Source organism: Rattus norvegicus, chromosome 1, assembly GCF_021556685.1.
Source record: "Rattus norvegicus strain SHRSP/BbbUtx chromosome 1, alternate assembly SHRSP_T2T, whole genome shotgun sequence".
NCBI lineage: Eukaryota > Metazoa > Chordata > Mammalia > Rodentia > Muridae > Rattus > Rattus norvegicus.
Window position 1 is genome coordinate 95047501 of NC_141534.1, and position 12644 is coordinate 95060144.

The 12644-nt window shown below is 54.0% G+C and overlaps 1 protein-coding gene across 3 annotated transcripts in view; it reads right to left on the reverse strand.

Moving 5' to 3' along the window:
* Positions 1-5408: 5408 nt before the first annotated feature.
* The window catches only part of Pak4 (p21 (RAC1) activated kinase 4), a 39297-nt gene continuing 32061 nt past the window's right edge, over positions 5409-12644 (reverse strand). For 2 of the 3 annotated variants that reach the window (XM_087653146.1, XM_087653154.1), the window contains exons 4-10: positions 11012-11470; positions 10401-10841; positions 9203-9336; positions 8793-8919; positions 7365-7490; positions 6736-6870; positions 5437-6404 (exon numbers count right to left, since the gene is read on the reverse strand). In XM_087653146.1, coding sequence (XP_087509272.1) covers positions 6249-6404; positions 6736-6870; positions 7365-7490; positions 8793-8919; positions 9203-9336; positions 10401-10841; positions 11012-11470 — 1578 coding nt within the window. In that variant the 3' untranslated portion in view covers positions 5437-6248. 3 annotated transcript variants of the gene reach the window in all.

Below are 12644 nucleotides of genomic sequence, written 5' to 3' on the forward strand. Positions count from 1 at the left end.
CCTCCAGAAACTCAAAATGGGCTGCGGCTGTGCCTGCTGGGCAGGAAGTACATGACGGTCAGATGCTGCCCTGCTGAGGAACCACGTCCAGACATCCTGAGTGCATATCTGTACTCTGCTGCAAAATCACTATGTGCCCCATGAATCCAGATCCTGTGCCTGCTGGAGAGTGACGCTTAGGGGTGGGATGGGGGCATAGGTCAGAGGTGCAGGAGAGGGAAGTCACGGCCAGGTTGGTAGGGAAGAAAAGCAGATAGGGTTGAATGTTGTTTGATGGGATGAAATGGTGTAACCCAGCTCTGCTCTTCCACCAGCCTTGTACAGGAGAATTCTAGGCAAGGGCTCTACCACTGAGCCGCACCCCCAGCCCCTCACTGGGGGATTCTAGGCATGGGCTCTACCACTGAGCCACACCCCCAGCCCCTCACTGGGGGATTCTAGGCAGGGGCTTTACCACTGAGCCACGCCCCCAGCCCCTCACTGGGGGATTCTAGGCAGGGGCTCTACCACTGAGCCATGCCCCCAGCCCCTCACTGGAGGATTCTAGGCATGGGCTCTACCACTGAGCCACACCTCCAGCCCCTCACTGGGGGATTCTAGACAGGGGCTCTACCACTGAGCCATGCCCCCAGCCCCTCACTGGGGGATTCTAGGCAGTAGCTTTACCACTGAGCTACACTCCCAGTCCCTCACTGGGGGATTCTAGGCAGGGGCTCTGCCACTGAGCTATGTCCCTCTTCTTACATTGTATATGTGTGTATGTTGCATGTGTGTGCTTGCACACGTGCATGTTCTTGTAGTCAAATGCAGACACAGGAGTACCACAGTGTATGAGGTCATAGGCAAACCCCAAGGGTTGATCTTTGCCTTCGCTTTTCTTGAGAAGTTGGAGACCCCAGACCAGCAGGTCCACAAGCTTTCAGAGATTCTCCTGTCTACGTCTCCTATCTTTCTATAAGAGCCCTGGGTTTACCGACACAAGCCACAACCCCTTGGCCTTACTTGGATTCTGGGCATTTGAACTTGGATCTTCATGCTTGCATGGAGAACATGTTTACCTATATCAAGCCAGATGGCCCCATGTCATTTATTATTTTTTAGTGGAGGACTTGGTTCATGGTCTTAGAGCTTTCAGCCCACTGTCCCTAGTGTCATTGATCCTGGGTCTGTCATGAGGTAGCACGCCAGGAAGCAGCCAATTTATTTTTTCTGGGTAGGTAGTGTGCAATGGCACTCCGTTTTGAATTTGCATTTCTTGGCTAATGAGTCAGAGTCTTGTGCTTGACCTCTTGTCCTTTGGGCTCTTCCTTCTCCAACCTGACTGATCAAACCTTTGTCTATGTCTCTACACAAGCATGAAGATCCAAGTTCAAATGCCCAGAATTTAAGTAAGGCCAAGGGATTGTGGCTTGTGTCTGTAAATCCAGGGCTCCTACAGAAAGATAGGAGACGTAGACAGGAGAATCTCTGAAAGCCCTCTTTTTCTTCCTAGGTTATCTGATTAGTGTGAATGTTTGCAAATATTTTACCCATTCTGACACTCAACTATTCCAAATTATTTAATTACTTAATTCATTTTGAGCCAAGGTCTCACTGTGTAGTCCAGGCTGGCCTGGAACTCTCTCTCCTCTTGCCTCAGACTCCTGTGTGCCACTGCTATGTCTGGTGTAAGTGAAACGTCTTGATTTTTTTTTTATCTTTTCAGCCATTTTTTCTCCATTTTATTTGTTCAGTTATGCTCTTTATATAGTTTTATTTCAAATGTCTTTTTTGGCTCTGCAGTCACTTTCTTCTATCAGCCCTTGCTCACACTGCTGTGACCAAAAACCTGAGGAGGGGGATTATGGGAATGAAATGATTAGTATTGTCAAACTGACAGGATCTAAAGTCACCAAGGAGACAGGCATCTGTTCCTCACAGTTTCTAGAAGGAGTTAACTGAGATGGGAAGACCCACCCTGAACATGCATGGTAGGAATCATTCCATGAGCTGGGATCCTCCACTGAACAAAAACCAAAGTGGTTGGGGCTGGAGGGCCGGCTCAGCAGTTAAACACACTAGTGTGGGACACGATAGTCAGTTTCCTAACACACTCAAGGGACCATGCTTGACCCTGAAAGTTGAATGGGTCTTCTGCAAAGGGAGTCAGTGCTCTTAGCCACCGAGCCGTGCTCCAGCATCAGACTGCTAAATTTCATTTTATGTTAACTTTTGTTTAGCTCGTGGTGCTGAGAATTACATCCAGGGTTTCATGAATGGTAGGCAAACACGAGTTACACAGTAGGTAAAAATTAAATATCCACACACATGTGCCTGCGGGTCCTGTTCTGGACAGCACAAAACCAGGCTGCCTTTAAAAAACTTTAATAATGTAGCCATTTGTTTTTGTCTGTGTCAGGGGACAATTTACAGAAATTGGTTCTCTCCTTCCCCCATGTGGGCTCCGGGGATTCAACTGAGATCATTAAGCTTGGCAGAACTGAACATTCTTGCCAGCCAGTAGGCTTCCCTCTCTTTTGTAGAATTTGTGAACACTGTTATTCAACAATCTCGTTTCCCTCATTGCCTTGCAGAGGTCACCTTTCTTGTTTGGGGACTCCCTGCACACATCTTATCTCTGAACTCTGATGTGTCATTAAGCCTCAGTTTCTAGGGTCAAAAACAGCAAACCCAATGAGCCACCAGGGTGGGGTTTCTCAAGTCCCTGGCACAGCAAGGACTACATTTTCCAGCCTGCCTTGCCCTGTAGGCGTGGCCAAACACCTAGCCAATGAGGAGATGGTGCAATCCCTGGCTCAAATCCTTAAAGGAGCCAGTCCTTTTTGTAGGCGGTATAGGACAGGATGGAGGGCGAAGGGAGGCTGGAGTCCCTGCTGCTTGAAGAAAGAATCCCAGTTTCGTGTTTAGCACAGAGAGGTTGCCTTGTTTCTGGGGTTTCCATAACAGAGCAGACACCAGAATCCCTGTTGACATACAGATTGATGGGCCAACCCAGGTTCTGATTCACCCTGGGTGGAACCCAGGAAATCACATTTGCAAGTTCTCAGGGTGGACCAAGGATAAATACTTTAGAGACCCGCTGGTCTGACTAGTTTCCTCCATTTGTTTGGGTTCCTGGCTACGCCCCTCTAGCAGGCAAAATAAACATCTCTGCCGCCCACCTGTACTTGGGCCCCACTTGTGCCTGGTTCATTGCATTTGGGCAAAGTAAGTTGATAATTTCATCCTTTAGACTGCTGCCACTGCAGGTGGCACATGTGACCCTTCCAAATGCTTGCCTGGGGTTCCTGATTATATGTAGTCTAGAGGTCCCCAGAAAGCACATTGCAGAAACATCCTTGACAGTGTACCAAGAAGGCTGTGCTTGGGAAGACACTCTTCAAGTTCAGAGCGAGCAGCTGGGAGAAGCCATTTTGCTCTGGCCACAGCAGAGGTGTGACCTTCCACTCTTGACAGTGCTCCTCCTCCCCCTCCTTGGGCATCTTGGTAATTGGCTTTTTGGTCACTCCAGTCCTCCTAAAGAGTGACTGACATCCATGCACTAAGTCCTGATTGAGAATCAGAGGGTTAGGTGTTCCTGACAGCAAGTGGCTGATCTTGGGACACTTCTGCACAGGTGACAGGAGCAGGAGGCAGAACTGGGAGAGGGCTGGGCCTCTTGAAGCAGTTCTCATTGTGAGAGCCACCCCTTCCAAATGCAGGGACAGTGAAGGCGCCCAAACCAGCCATCAACTTGGAGTAGGGCATACGGTAAGGCAAGCGACTGGGGGGGGGGGGGGGGCGGGCATGTCTTCATCTGTAGCAGAGACCATCAGTTGCCAGTGGGTTCACAGGGAGTTCAGGCTCTCAGCCACTGGGCTCTAGAATGTTAATACTTCTCTGTTCACCAGACCCCCTAAGCGGAGTAAGCTATTCCTCTGGCCTTGCTTTCTGGAATAAGCTAGAGTTCTTTAATGTTTGCTATGTCGCATTGGTTTTACTCTTGAGTCCCATTTATAGAGTCCTGACTGTAGATCACGCTGGCCTTAAACTCACAGATTCACCTACTTCTTTCTACCAAGTGCCGGGATTAAAGGCATGCGCCACCACCTTCAGCTTGGCTTTTGTTTCATGGTCTGCTGCAGTGCTGGCTGATCACTAACTGACCCTCCATTGCCTCCAGTCTGAGTTCTGGCGACAAGCATACTGCCCCAGGTCAGGTTTTATTGGTGCTGGAGACTGGACTCAGGACAAGTACTCTAAGAACAGAGCCACATCCCAGCCCAAGGTCCATCCTCCCTCCATTAGCAGCCAGGCCTAAAACTTAATTATCTCTGGACGTTTGTTGGCTTCCTATTTCCTTCTGTTAACTTGGGGCTGTTTCTTTTTTTTTTTTTTTTTTTTTAACATTTATTTATTTATTATGTATACATCATACAGCTTTCTGCCTGCATGTATGTCTGCAGGCCAGAAGAGGGCACCAGACCTGATTATAGATGGTTGTGAGCCACCATGTGGTTGCTAGGAATTGAACTCAGGACCTCTGGAAGAGCAGACAGTGCTCTTAACCTCTGAGCCATCTCTCCAGCCCTTGGGGCTGTTTCTTTACAGAGAGGAATCCACTCCAGCTAAGCCCCCACTCCTAACAGTGGTAGCTGCTTCTCACACTGCTGTGTCTATACCTGGAAAGTCACCAGACACTTAGCATGGCTCCACCACAAACGGGCCCGACCCTCTGGAGGTCATGGCTGTGTGGCATTAGGCATGAGGTGGTCTGGATGGCCTTGAGCCAAAGTCCCAGGGCTCAACTGGCCCTTACTCCCAGACTAGCTGCCTCTGGGGGATTTCAGGGGCTGCAATGGGTGAGCTTAGAAGGCAAGGTGGAGTGCATCCTTCCTCCCCACTGTCGTGCTTGAAGACTCTTGCGTAAGTGTCCCGAGCTCCAGGTTCCTCAGTCTCAGTTGACCTTAAAAAGAAGCCCATCTGCCCATTAACTGACTTATCAAGTGGCCCATTAATTCCTATGCTCAATAGGATCAACACCAAATAGAGTAACATCCCAGACCTGGCCATTGGTGGTGACTGGCAAGCTTGCTTGTAGTCTCACAGCACTGAGGAGACAGGCAGAGGAGTGTGGCAAGTTTGAAGCCAAGCTGGGCTACATAGTTAATTTAGGCCAGCCTATATTTTGTAGTGAAACCCTGCCTCAAAGAAATAAAAAGAGGAGAAAATAACCCCAGGCCACTGGGATGTGGGATGTTGGACGCTGGCCAACAGATTGCTCCTAGAGCTAGGGCTCACTGCCCCATGTAGGGAGAAGGGTGGAGTGTCTCTCCCACCATGCCCAGTTCCCAGGCCCAGTCTCCAAATTTCCCTTACTACACTGCTGGACAGTGGTCTCCATACACCACACACACACACAACACAACACAACACAACACAACACAACACAACAAAAACCAAGAAAATACTTTAATTGTAAAACTAACTTGAGGGATTGGCGGCAGGGTGAGGGACAGGAGCCTGATTCTTCAAAGTGGCTCTGTCCCCAGGCCAGCCACCCCATAGGTCAGGGATCATCTGTTCCCAGGCTGAGATAGAGACACAACTAGTGTTATAAAATGACAATATAAATAGACTTCTAGAAAACGGAGGCTGTCTGGATGCAGTAGTCATTTGCTGCAGAGGTTGGGGAAGGGGAGGCCCCATGTTTCTCCTGTGGAAAGAGGGTGTGGGGCTCTGGGAAAAGGCCACTCTTCAAACATTCATGATTGACCCATCAATGGCTCAGGGTCAGGGGCTGGGCACCAGGCAGGCTGAGGACAGAGGTGGACTTTCTTGGCGTGAGAGTGCTCGTGCGCGCGCGCACGCACACACACACACACACACACACACACACACACACACACACACACACACACACACACACACACACACACACACCTTTCTCATGGTGTCATCTCTGCCCCAGTGGCCGCTGATGCAGATTTCCACAATGGCAGCCACCTTCTCTCCTGTAGGCAGTCCAGGGGAGGGGCCTGTCCTGGGTCCTGGGAGCCTCAATCGCTCCCATGTGTCCTGGTGTGCGGTGTGGCTTTACAAGTCATGGAATCAAACCCAGAGATCAGTAGTAGGGTCCCATGAAGGCCCCAGCACAGTGACGGTGGTGCCCTAGAGTGTCTCGTGGGCTGTGGGAGCTGGGCAGCCCTCTACTGGCCTCTGACAGGCAGGGTAGCCCAGGGCTCTTTGGTTCAGGACTAGGTTCTGGCTCATCTGTTTCGGTGCTGGCGCATAAGGGGCACAATGCTGGCTGGCGGCCCCGCCTTGGTGAGGAACGGGTGCTTCAGCAGCTCAGCAGCAGTGGCCCGCTGGGCTGGGTCACGCACCAGCAGGCGATCCAAGAAGCCTTTCAGAGATGGTGAGGCCTGTGAAGGAACAGAGGTGAGGACAGGGTTACTTGCTGTGGGTCCTATAATGTCCCTCGGGCTGACAGCATCTTAGGGAGGATTGAAGAAATCTCAGGAGTTACCACTGGGCCGTAAAGGGCACGCCAAAATCTCCTAAGGCTCGTTTCCTTCCCGCTCTTGTGGTTTGGCAAGAACCTGAAGGCAGCCCCTTCCCACATGCAAGTTCCCCAACATACTGCCCTACGGTCAGGCAAGCTCTGTGGTAGCCAAGGGCTCGTGACCTGAGGCTCTGTCTCTGGGGCTGGAGAAGCCCCAGGAGTCAGCAATGGTGCAGCCTAGCTCTGCTCACCTTGTGCAGGTTCTTCAGTCGGGGCGGCAGGTTGTCCCGAATCATCTTCATGGCTTTCAGGGGTGGCTCGTTGAAGTAGGGGGGTTCCCCATCCACCATCTCGATCACCATTACCCCCAGTGACCAGATATCCACCTGCAATGGGAAATGGACCATAGTGCTGAGTGCAGAGAGCAGCCAATCCTATGAGCTCCAGAAGGACTGGCCTCCGCCTTCTGCCTCTAGTCCTGAGCCCACACCCCGTGGACAGCGGAAGCCTGCTTACCCCAAATTCTCAGGTCTAGGCAGCAGCAGCTGCCAGGGATGAACAGCTAACTGAGCCCAAGCCCCATTCCTGTCACTCGCAGGTCATCCTTGCTAAGAGTGTGAGTCTCAAGCCAGACTCCCTCACTCCTGAGGAACCCTGCTCCTGTCTGCCCACACCTTATGGGGACCGAGTTTGCTGATTTGATAAATCTCAGGGCTAGGTAAACTGCAGCATCAAGTAGCAAGCTCAGGTGGTGACCACAGCCAGAATGAAAACTGCCACCCGTTCCCTAGCCACCTGCTCCCTTGCGGTCAGCCTGGGTTTTCCAACAGATCATGGAAGCTCAGGCCACCTTCCTGCAGGCTGCCTGGGATATGCTTACCTCTGGCCCGTAGGGAAGGCGGGAGATGAGCTCTGGGGCCATCCAGTATGGGGTGCCCACCAGCGACTTCCTCCGAGGCACCTCCTTGCTCACCTGGGCACAAAACCCGAAGTCGGACAGCTTCACCTGAGGCAGACAGGGGCTGCAGGTCAGAGGAGCCCACCTACCTGACTGCCTTCAGACACGCGGGCTCCACTGAGCCGCAGGGCTCTGCTCCCTGCTCGCAGGGCCCTAGGTGTCTGGAGGTTCTTAGGGGATGTGGCTCAACTGTGCAGATAGCAAAGGCTCAGCAGAGACCAAGACAGACTTCGCTCTGAAAGCAGGGCCCAGGGGGAACACGCACCCTGCTCACTGTTCATGAGGATCACGGCCTGCGTGACCGAGAACCTCTGCTACAACCAGGATCCAGGACTTACACCCTTTCGGAGCCATCCACCCTCTTGATGACATCTGTGGCTCTTCTGGCCCCCAGAAATCATGTACTCCGAGACTGTGGATACTAGCTGACTTAACCACGGCCCCAGATTCAGAGTCAAGATCTCAGCCAGCTTCACGCCACAGGGCCAGACTGCTGGAGGTGTGCTCAGCCCGGTGTTCCAACCGAGTTGGCTAAGGTGAGGGAGTGAGGCCTTTTGTGTCCTGATGGAGGGAGGGGAGAGCCAGTGCTTCAGTTTCAGCTCTCAGGAGGCCAAGGGTTAGAGGGCAGCCTGGGCACTGCAGCAAGCACCAGGCCAGCCACAGACGCACAGAAGACAGTGTCTCATTAAAAAAAAAAAAGGTAGGTAGGTAGGTGTGGGACAAGTGGATTGGATCCCTGGGAATTCAGGCCTGGTCCACACACCAAGTTCCAAGTCAGCCAGGGCTACACAGTGAGACCCTGTTGTCAAAACAAAAATAAAATAAAAAAAAACCCAACAGGGGCGGCAGGCCAGCCACTTGGCTGGGAAGCATGTAGCCCAGAGCTTGACCGGGCCCTGGTCAGGTGTCTAACTCCCGGCTCTATGGTGACAGTGCATTCCACTACTCTGGGCCGTCCTGTAAGGGACAGATCAGCCAGCTGCTCTCAGTCACCAGAGGCTCAACTGCCACAGCGGCAGCAGCAGCAGGGGGTGGGGCAGGGACCCCAGCACAGGGTGTGACCCTCAGCTAGAGAAGGATGAGTGACGGGCTGGCTGAGGCCTTTCCAGAGGACTAATGGGGACAGGAATTGGCCAGAATGTGGGTGGCACTTTTATAGGCTGGTGCAAAGGGGAGCAGGCCCTCAGCACAAGCGTTCTGCCATTTCCTGGCCACCAAGAAGGGAGCTGCTTGGCTGTATTCTACCCTACAATGATGGACCGAAACCTCTGATATACTGAGAGCAGTGCCACTGCCCTCCCTCAAACTGTCCCTTCCAACATCCACACATCCAGCCTCCCACCCACTCACCCGGCCATCGTGGGTCAGCAGGATGGAGTCACTCTTGATGTCACGGTGGATGACGCCCTGGGCATGGAGCACAGACAGCGCCTGAAGCACAGCCAGGCACACGGCGGCAATCTGTTCCTCATTCATCCTGCATGGGCAGAAGGAGCAATGGGCACTCAGGGCCCTGCCTCGTGTGTCCTACCCTGAGGTGGGAGTAGGGAGCTAAGAGGCCCTGCCCTGCTTTAGGACATGAAGAGATCACAAACACTTGCCACGATAGGGGCTGGGGAGCCAAGATGCTACGACCCCATCCTGTGTGCCTGGCTTCACTGTTCCACCCACACCTGGAGGGGACTTGTCTATCACCAGAGGCTAAAGGGTCCCAGTTCCACCCCTGGGAGCACTTGAGCCAATGGCTTGCCCTACAGTACCTGGTGTGGGTGACAATATCCGTGAGGGCGCCTCCCTCCAGGAACTCCATGACCACCCAGAGCTCATCGCCTACCAGGTAGCTGTTGTACATCTCCACCACGTTTTCATGCCGGTAGTCCCTCATGATCACCACCTGGGCAGGGCAGAGTCAGCGCTGGGACGGGGCACGGGGTGGGGTGGGGAAGTGGGGGGACGCTGCCTCTACCTTTAGCCCGGCACCAGCCAACCTCCCTCCACCCTCAGCAGGTTGGACTCTGGCAAACTAGCTCACTCCAGTCATCCCCTTCTCTAAAGCCAAGAACACCTGGAAGCCAGCCTGAGGGCAACCGCTTCATTCTAGTGGTACACCCTGGACTGCTACACCATGCGGTTCTCTAATCCTGACCAGCCCTGGCCAGTCTTTGAGTGGTCTGACTATCAGGGGGCATCTGGAGAAGTAAAGAGGACAGGAGGACAAGCAGCTATGAAGGAAAAGCTGTGCATGTGCGTGTTAACGGAGCACTGCAGGCAGGACTGACTGACAAGGGAAAGGCCTAGGAGATGAGGGTGGTGGGGAATACTGCTTACAGGGACCAGAGGAGCAGGCTGAGCGTGAGGAGAAATTCTTGGTGTGGATGGAGCCCTGGGCTGTGGGGTAGAAGTGTTAGGAGACAGGCAAGCAGCCTGGACAGCCCCCGAGCTGGACCTCAGGGGACTCCTGTAGCAGGGGCAGGAGGCCTATCATACCCACACACACTTCAGAACTGCCTTTGTGATGGATGCCAAGGCTGACAGAGCCAGAAATTGGGTTGAACCAAGTGCCTGGTTCTGAGCTGGGACCAGGATCTGAGGAGCAAGGAGCTGGGCTCTGACTTGAGGACATGGGAGACATTAGGAGGGTCTGTCTTGGATGTTATATACGGAGTGTCCAGGGGAGGCCGAGAGAAAAGCTGGAGCAGGAGCCCAAGGCTGAAGGAGGCGTCACAGAAGAGGGACTGGAGGAGGGGATGCTGGGCTGTGGTCTGGGGTGAGGTACGGCAGAGCATCCCAGAGACAGGAGCCCTGAGAGGAGAGGTCTGGAGGGAGAGCACAGGCCCAGGACTAGTTGGAAGAGAGTCACGGGCACTTGGTATGACAGAGGCACAGCCAAGAGTCTTAGGCTGGGAACAGCTGTGAGGAGAGGAAGGCACAGCACTGGGCTTGCCGGCCAGCACCCACCTCATTGAAGAGCAGCTCACGTCTCTGCTGCTTACGCAAGTCCATCTTCTTGACGGCCACCAGTTTGCCCGAGCTTCGCACAGTGGCTATGCACACAATACCTGTAGAGCCCTCGCCAATCTTGATGAAGTTGTCTAGATAGGAACGAGGGTCCCCTGGGTCCACCACTAGCTGCAGGGCGGCCCGGAACTGCTCATGGGATACTCGTTGGGGCTCCCGCTGTGGTGACCGAGGCCCAGGGGGCCCAGGAGCAGGGGGTACAGCAGGGGCAGCAAGGGCACGTGCTGGGGGGGCCAACTGGGGCTCAGAGGCATGGGGACCCAGCACTCCCGGGCTGGGAGCACCACGGGCTCGGGTGGGAGGCCGGGAGGAGGAGGAAGACTGAGGAGCAGCCAGGCCTATGGCTGATGGCCCATTAGGGGCCATGGTGTGTGGCTCCCCCTGCAACAAAAGAAAGAGGTGCTGTGAGTGGAGACTGCACTGTTCTCCCCATCCAGACAGGTGGTCAGGATGAGCAATGAGTTAGGGACTGGAATGGGGGAGAGGGAGGGGGAGGGAGTGGGGGAAGCAATGGAGTGGATACTGAGGTGCTAAAGTAGGAGATAGATTACCTGGGTACCCCGGGGTGGGTGGTCTGTGTCAGCCCGAGGGTATGTGTTAAAGGGTCTGCCAGCTGCTAGTTTTGTCTCGCTGGCCAGACTGCCAGGCTGAGGAGTGCTGACATCAGGACCAGAGAGGGGGCGCTTATCACGGGAGACCTCCTGGGGCCCTCCTGGGCCCTCCCTTGATGACTTGGGCCTCTTCTCTGGCCCCACCCGCCGTCTGTCACCACTGCCACTGCCTGCCTCACTGTGGCCTGTGGCCCGGCCCCTGCCTCCAGCTTTGTCAGGGGCCATTCTGGCCAGAGCTGCCCGCTCCTCCAGCATTCCATTTTCCTGATGGGCGCGGGCAGGGGGTGGAGGACTCTCTCTGCGCAGGGAGTTGGAGCGTGTCACCGACATGTTCTCAAATTCGTCAAGCAGCAGTGTGAGAGCCCCATCCTTGGCACCTTTGCTGCCCCGCACGATGGTCTGGGGTTCAGGCAATAGCAGGGTAGGACCAGGAAGGAGGGGACACGGGACGTGCATCCGACACAGTGACAATACAACACAGAAACAAGACAGAGACGGGTGATGTGATGGCTTGGTGATGGTGAGTGGGCGACAGGGGACCCTGGAGTACCCCAGGAACTGCTGTCATGCCCACCACCCACTCTGGGTGTTCCCCCAACAAGTGCCTCTCTTCCCTTGGCTCCCAGCCTGGGAGCAAGCCCTGCCCTGTGGACTAGGGTGAGGGAGGAGAACCCAGCCTGTGATCAGGCCCCAAGCACAGGGAGGGAGGAGAGCCCAGCCTGTGATCAGTCCCCAAGAGCTGCAATTACAGGCCGCCTGGCTCAGCACTTCCTCCCCTGCCAGCATCGTTAACCCCCAAACCACGCAGCTCTGAACCCCTAGGGCAGAGGATGTGGTACAGAATAGAAAGCCCACAGCCTAAAGCTAGGCCTAGGAGGCTTGGGAGCTGTGTGGCAAACATCGACTGGAATATATCCTGAACCACCAACCCTCACATCTCCCTGCCCTACATTACCCGCCCCACTGAGCTGTGGTCTTCTTGTCTCCTCTGTACCCCGTGCGCTGGGCACAGTAGGCTGTCCCTCCAACACACCACACGTGTGTCCATCAGCTCTTTGCCCGGCTGTCCCACTCCCCTTCTACAGGTCTCTGATCAAAACATACTTCTCTGAGCACTTGTTAACACCTAGTTTAAATGCCAGTCCACAAGTCTCTGGTTCTTTCCCTTTTTCTTCTGGAACAGTGGTTCTCAACCTTCCTGATGCTGTGACCCTTTTAATACAGTTCCTCAGGCTGTGGTGACCCCAGCCATAAAACTATTTCACTGTTACTTCATGACTGTGCTTTTGCTACTGTTATGAATTGTGAGGTAAATATGTGACTACCAAAGGGGTCGTAACCACAGGTTGAGAACCAGTGTTGTAGGCCCTTGGTGCAGCTGACATGACTGTGTGCCCAATCTGCTGCTGAACTTCCCAAGGACTGAGCACTTGTTCTGCCATTTACAGTCTTCCCATGCTGGGTCCACACCAAGAAGGTACTTTGCAAAAGAAGGAAGGGAGGGAGGAGGAAGGAGACAGGAGAGGTGGGGAGCTGCCCCACCACTGTCTTCACCACCGCCTTCAGGTGGCTG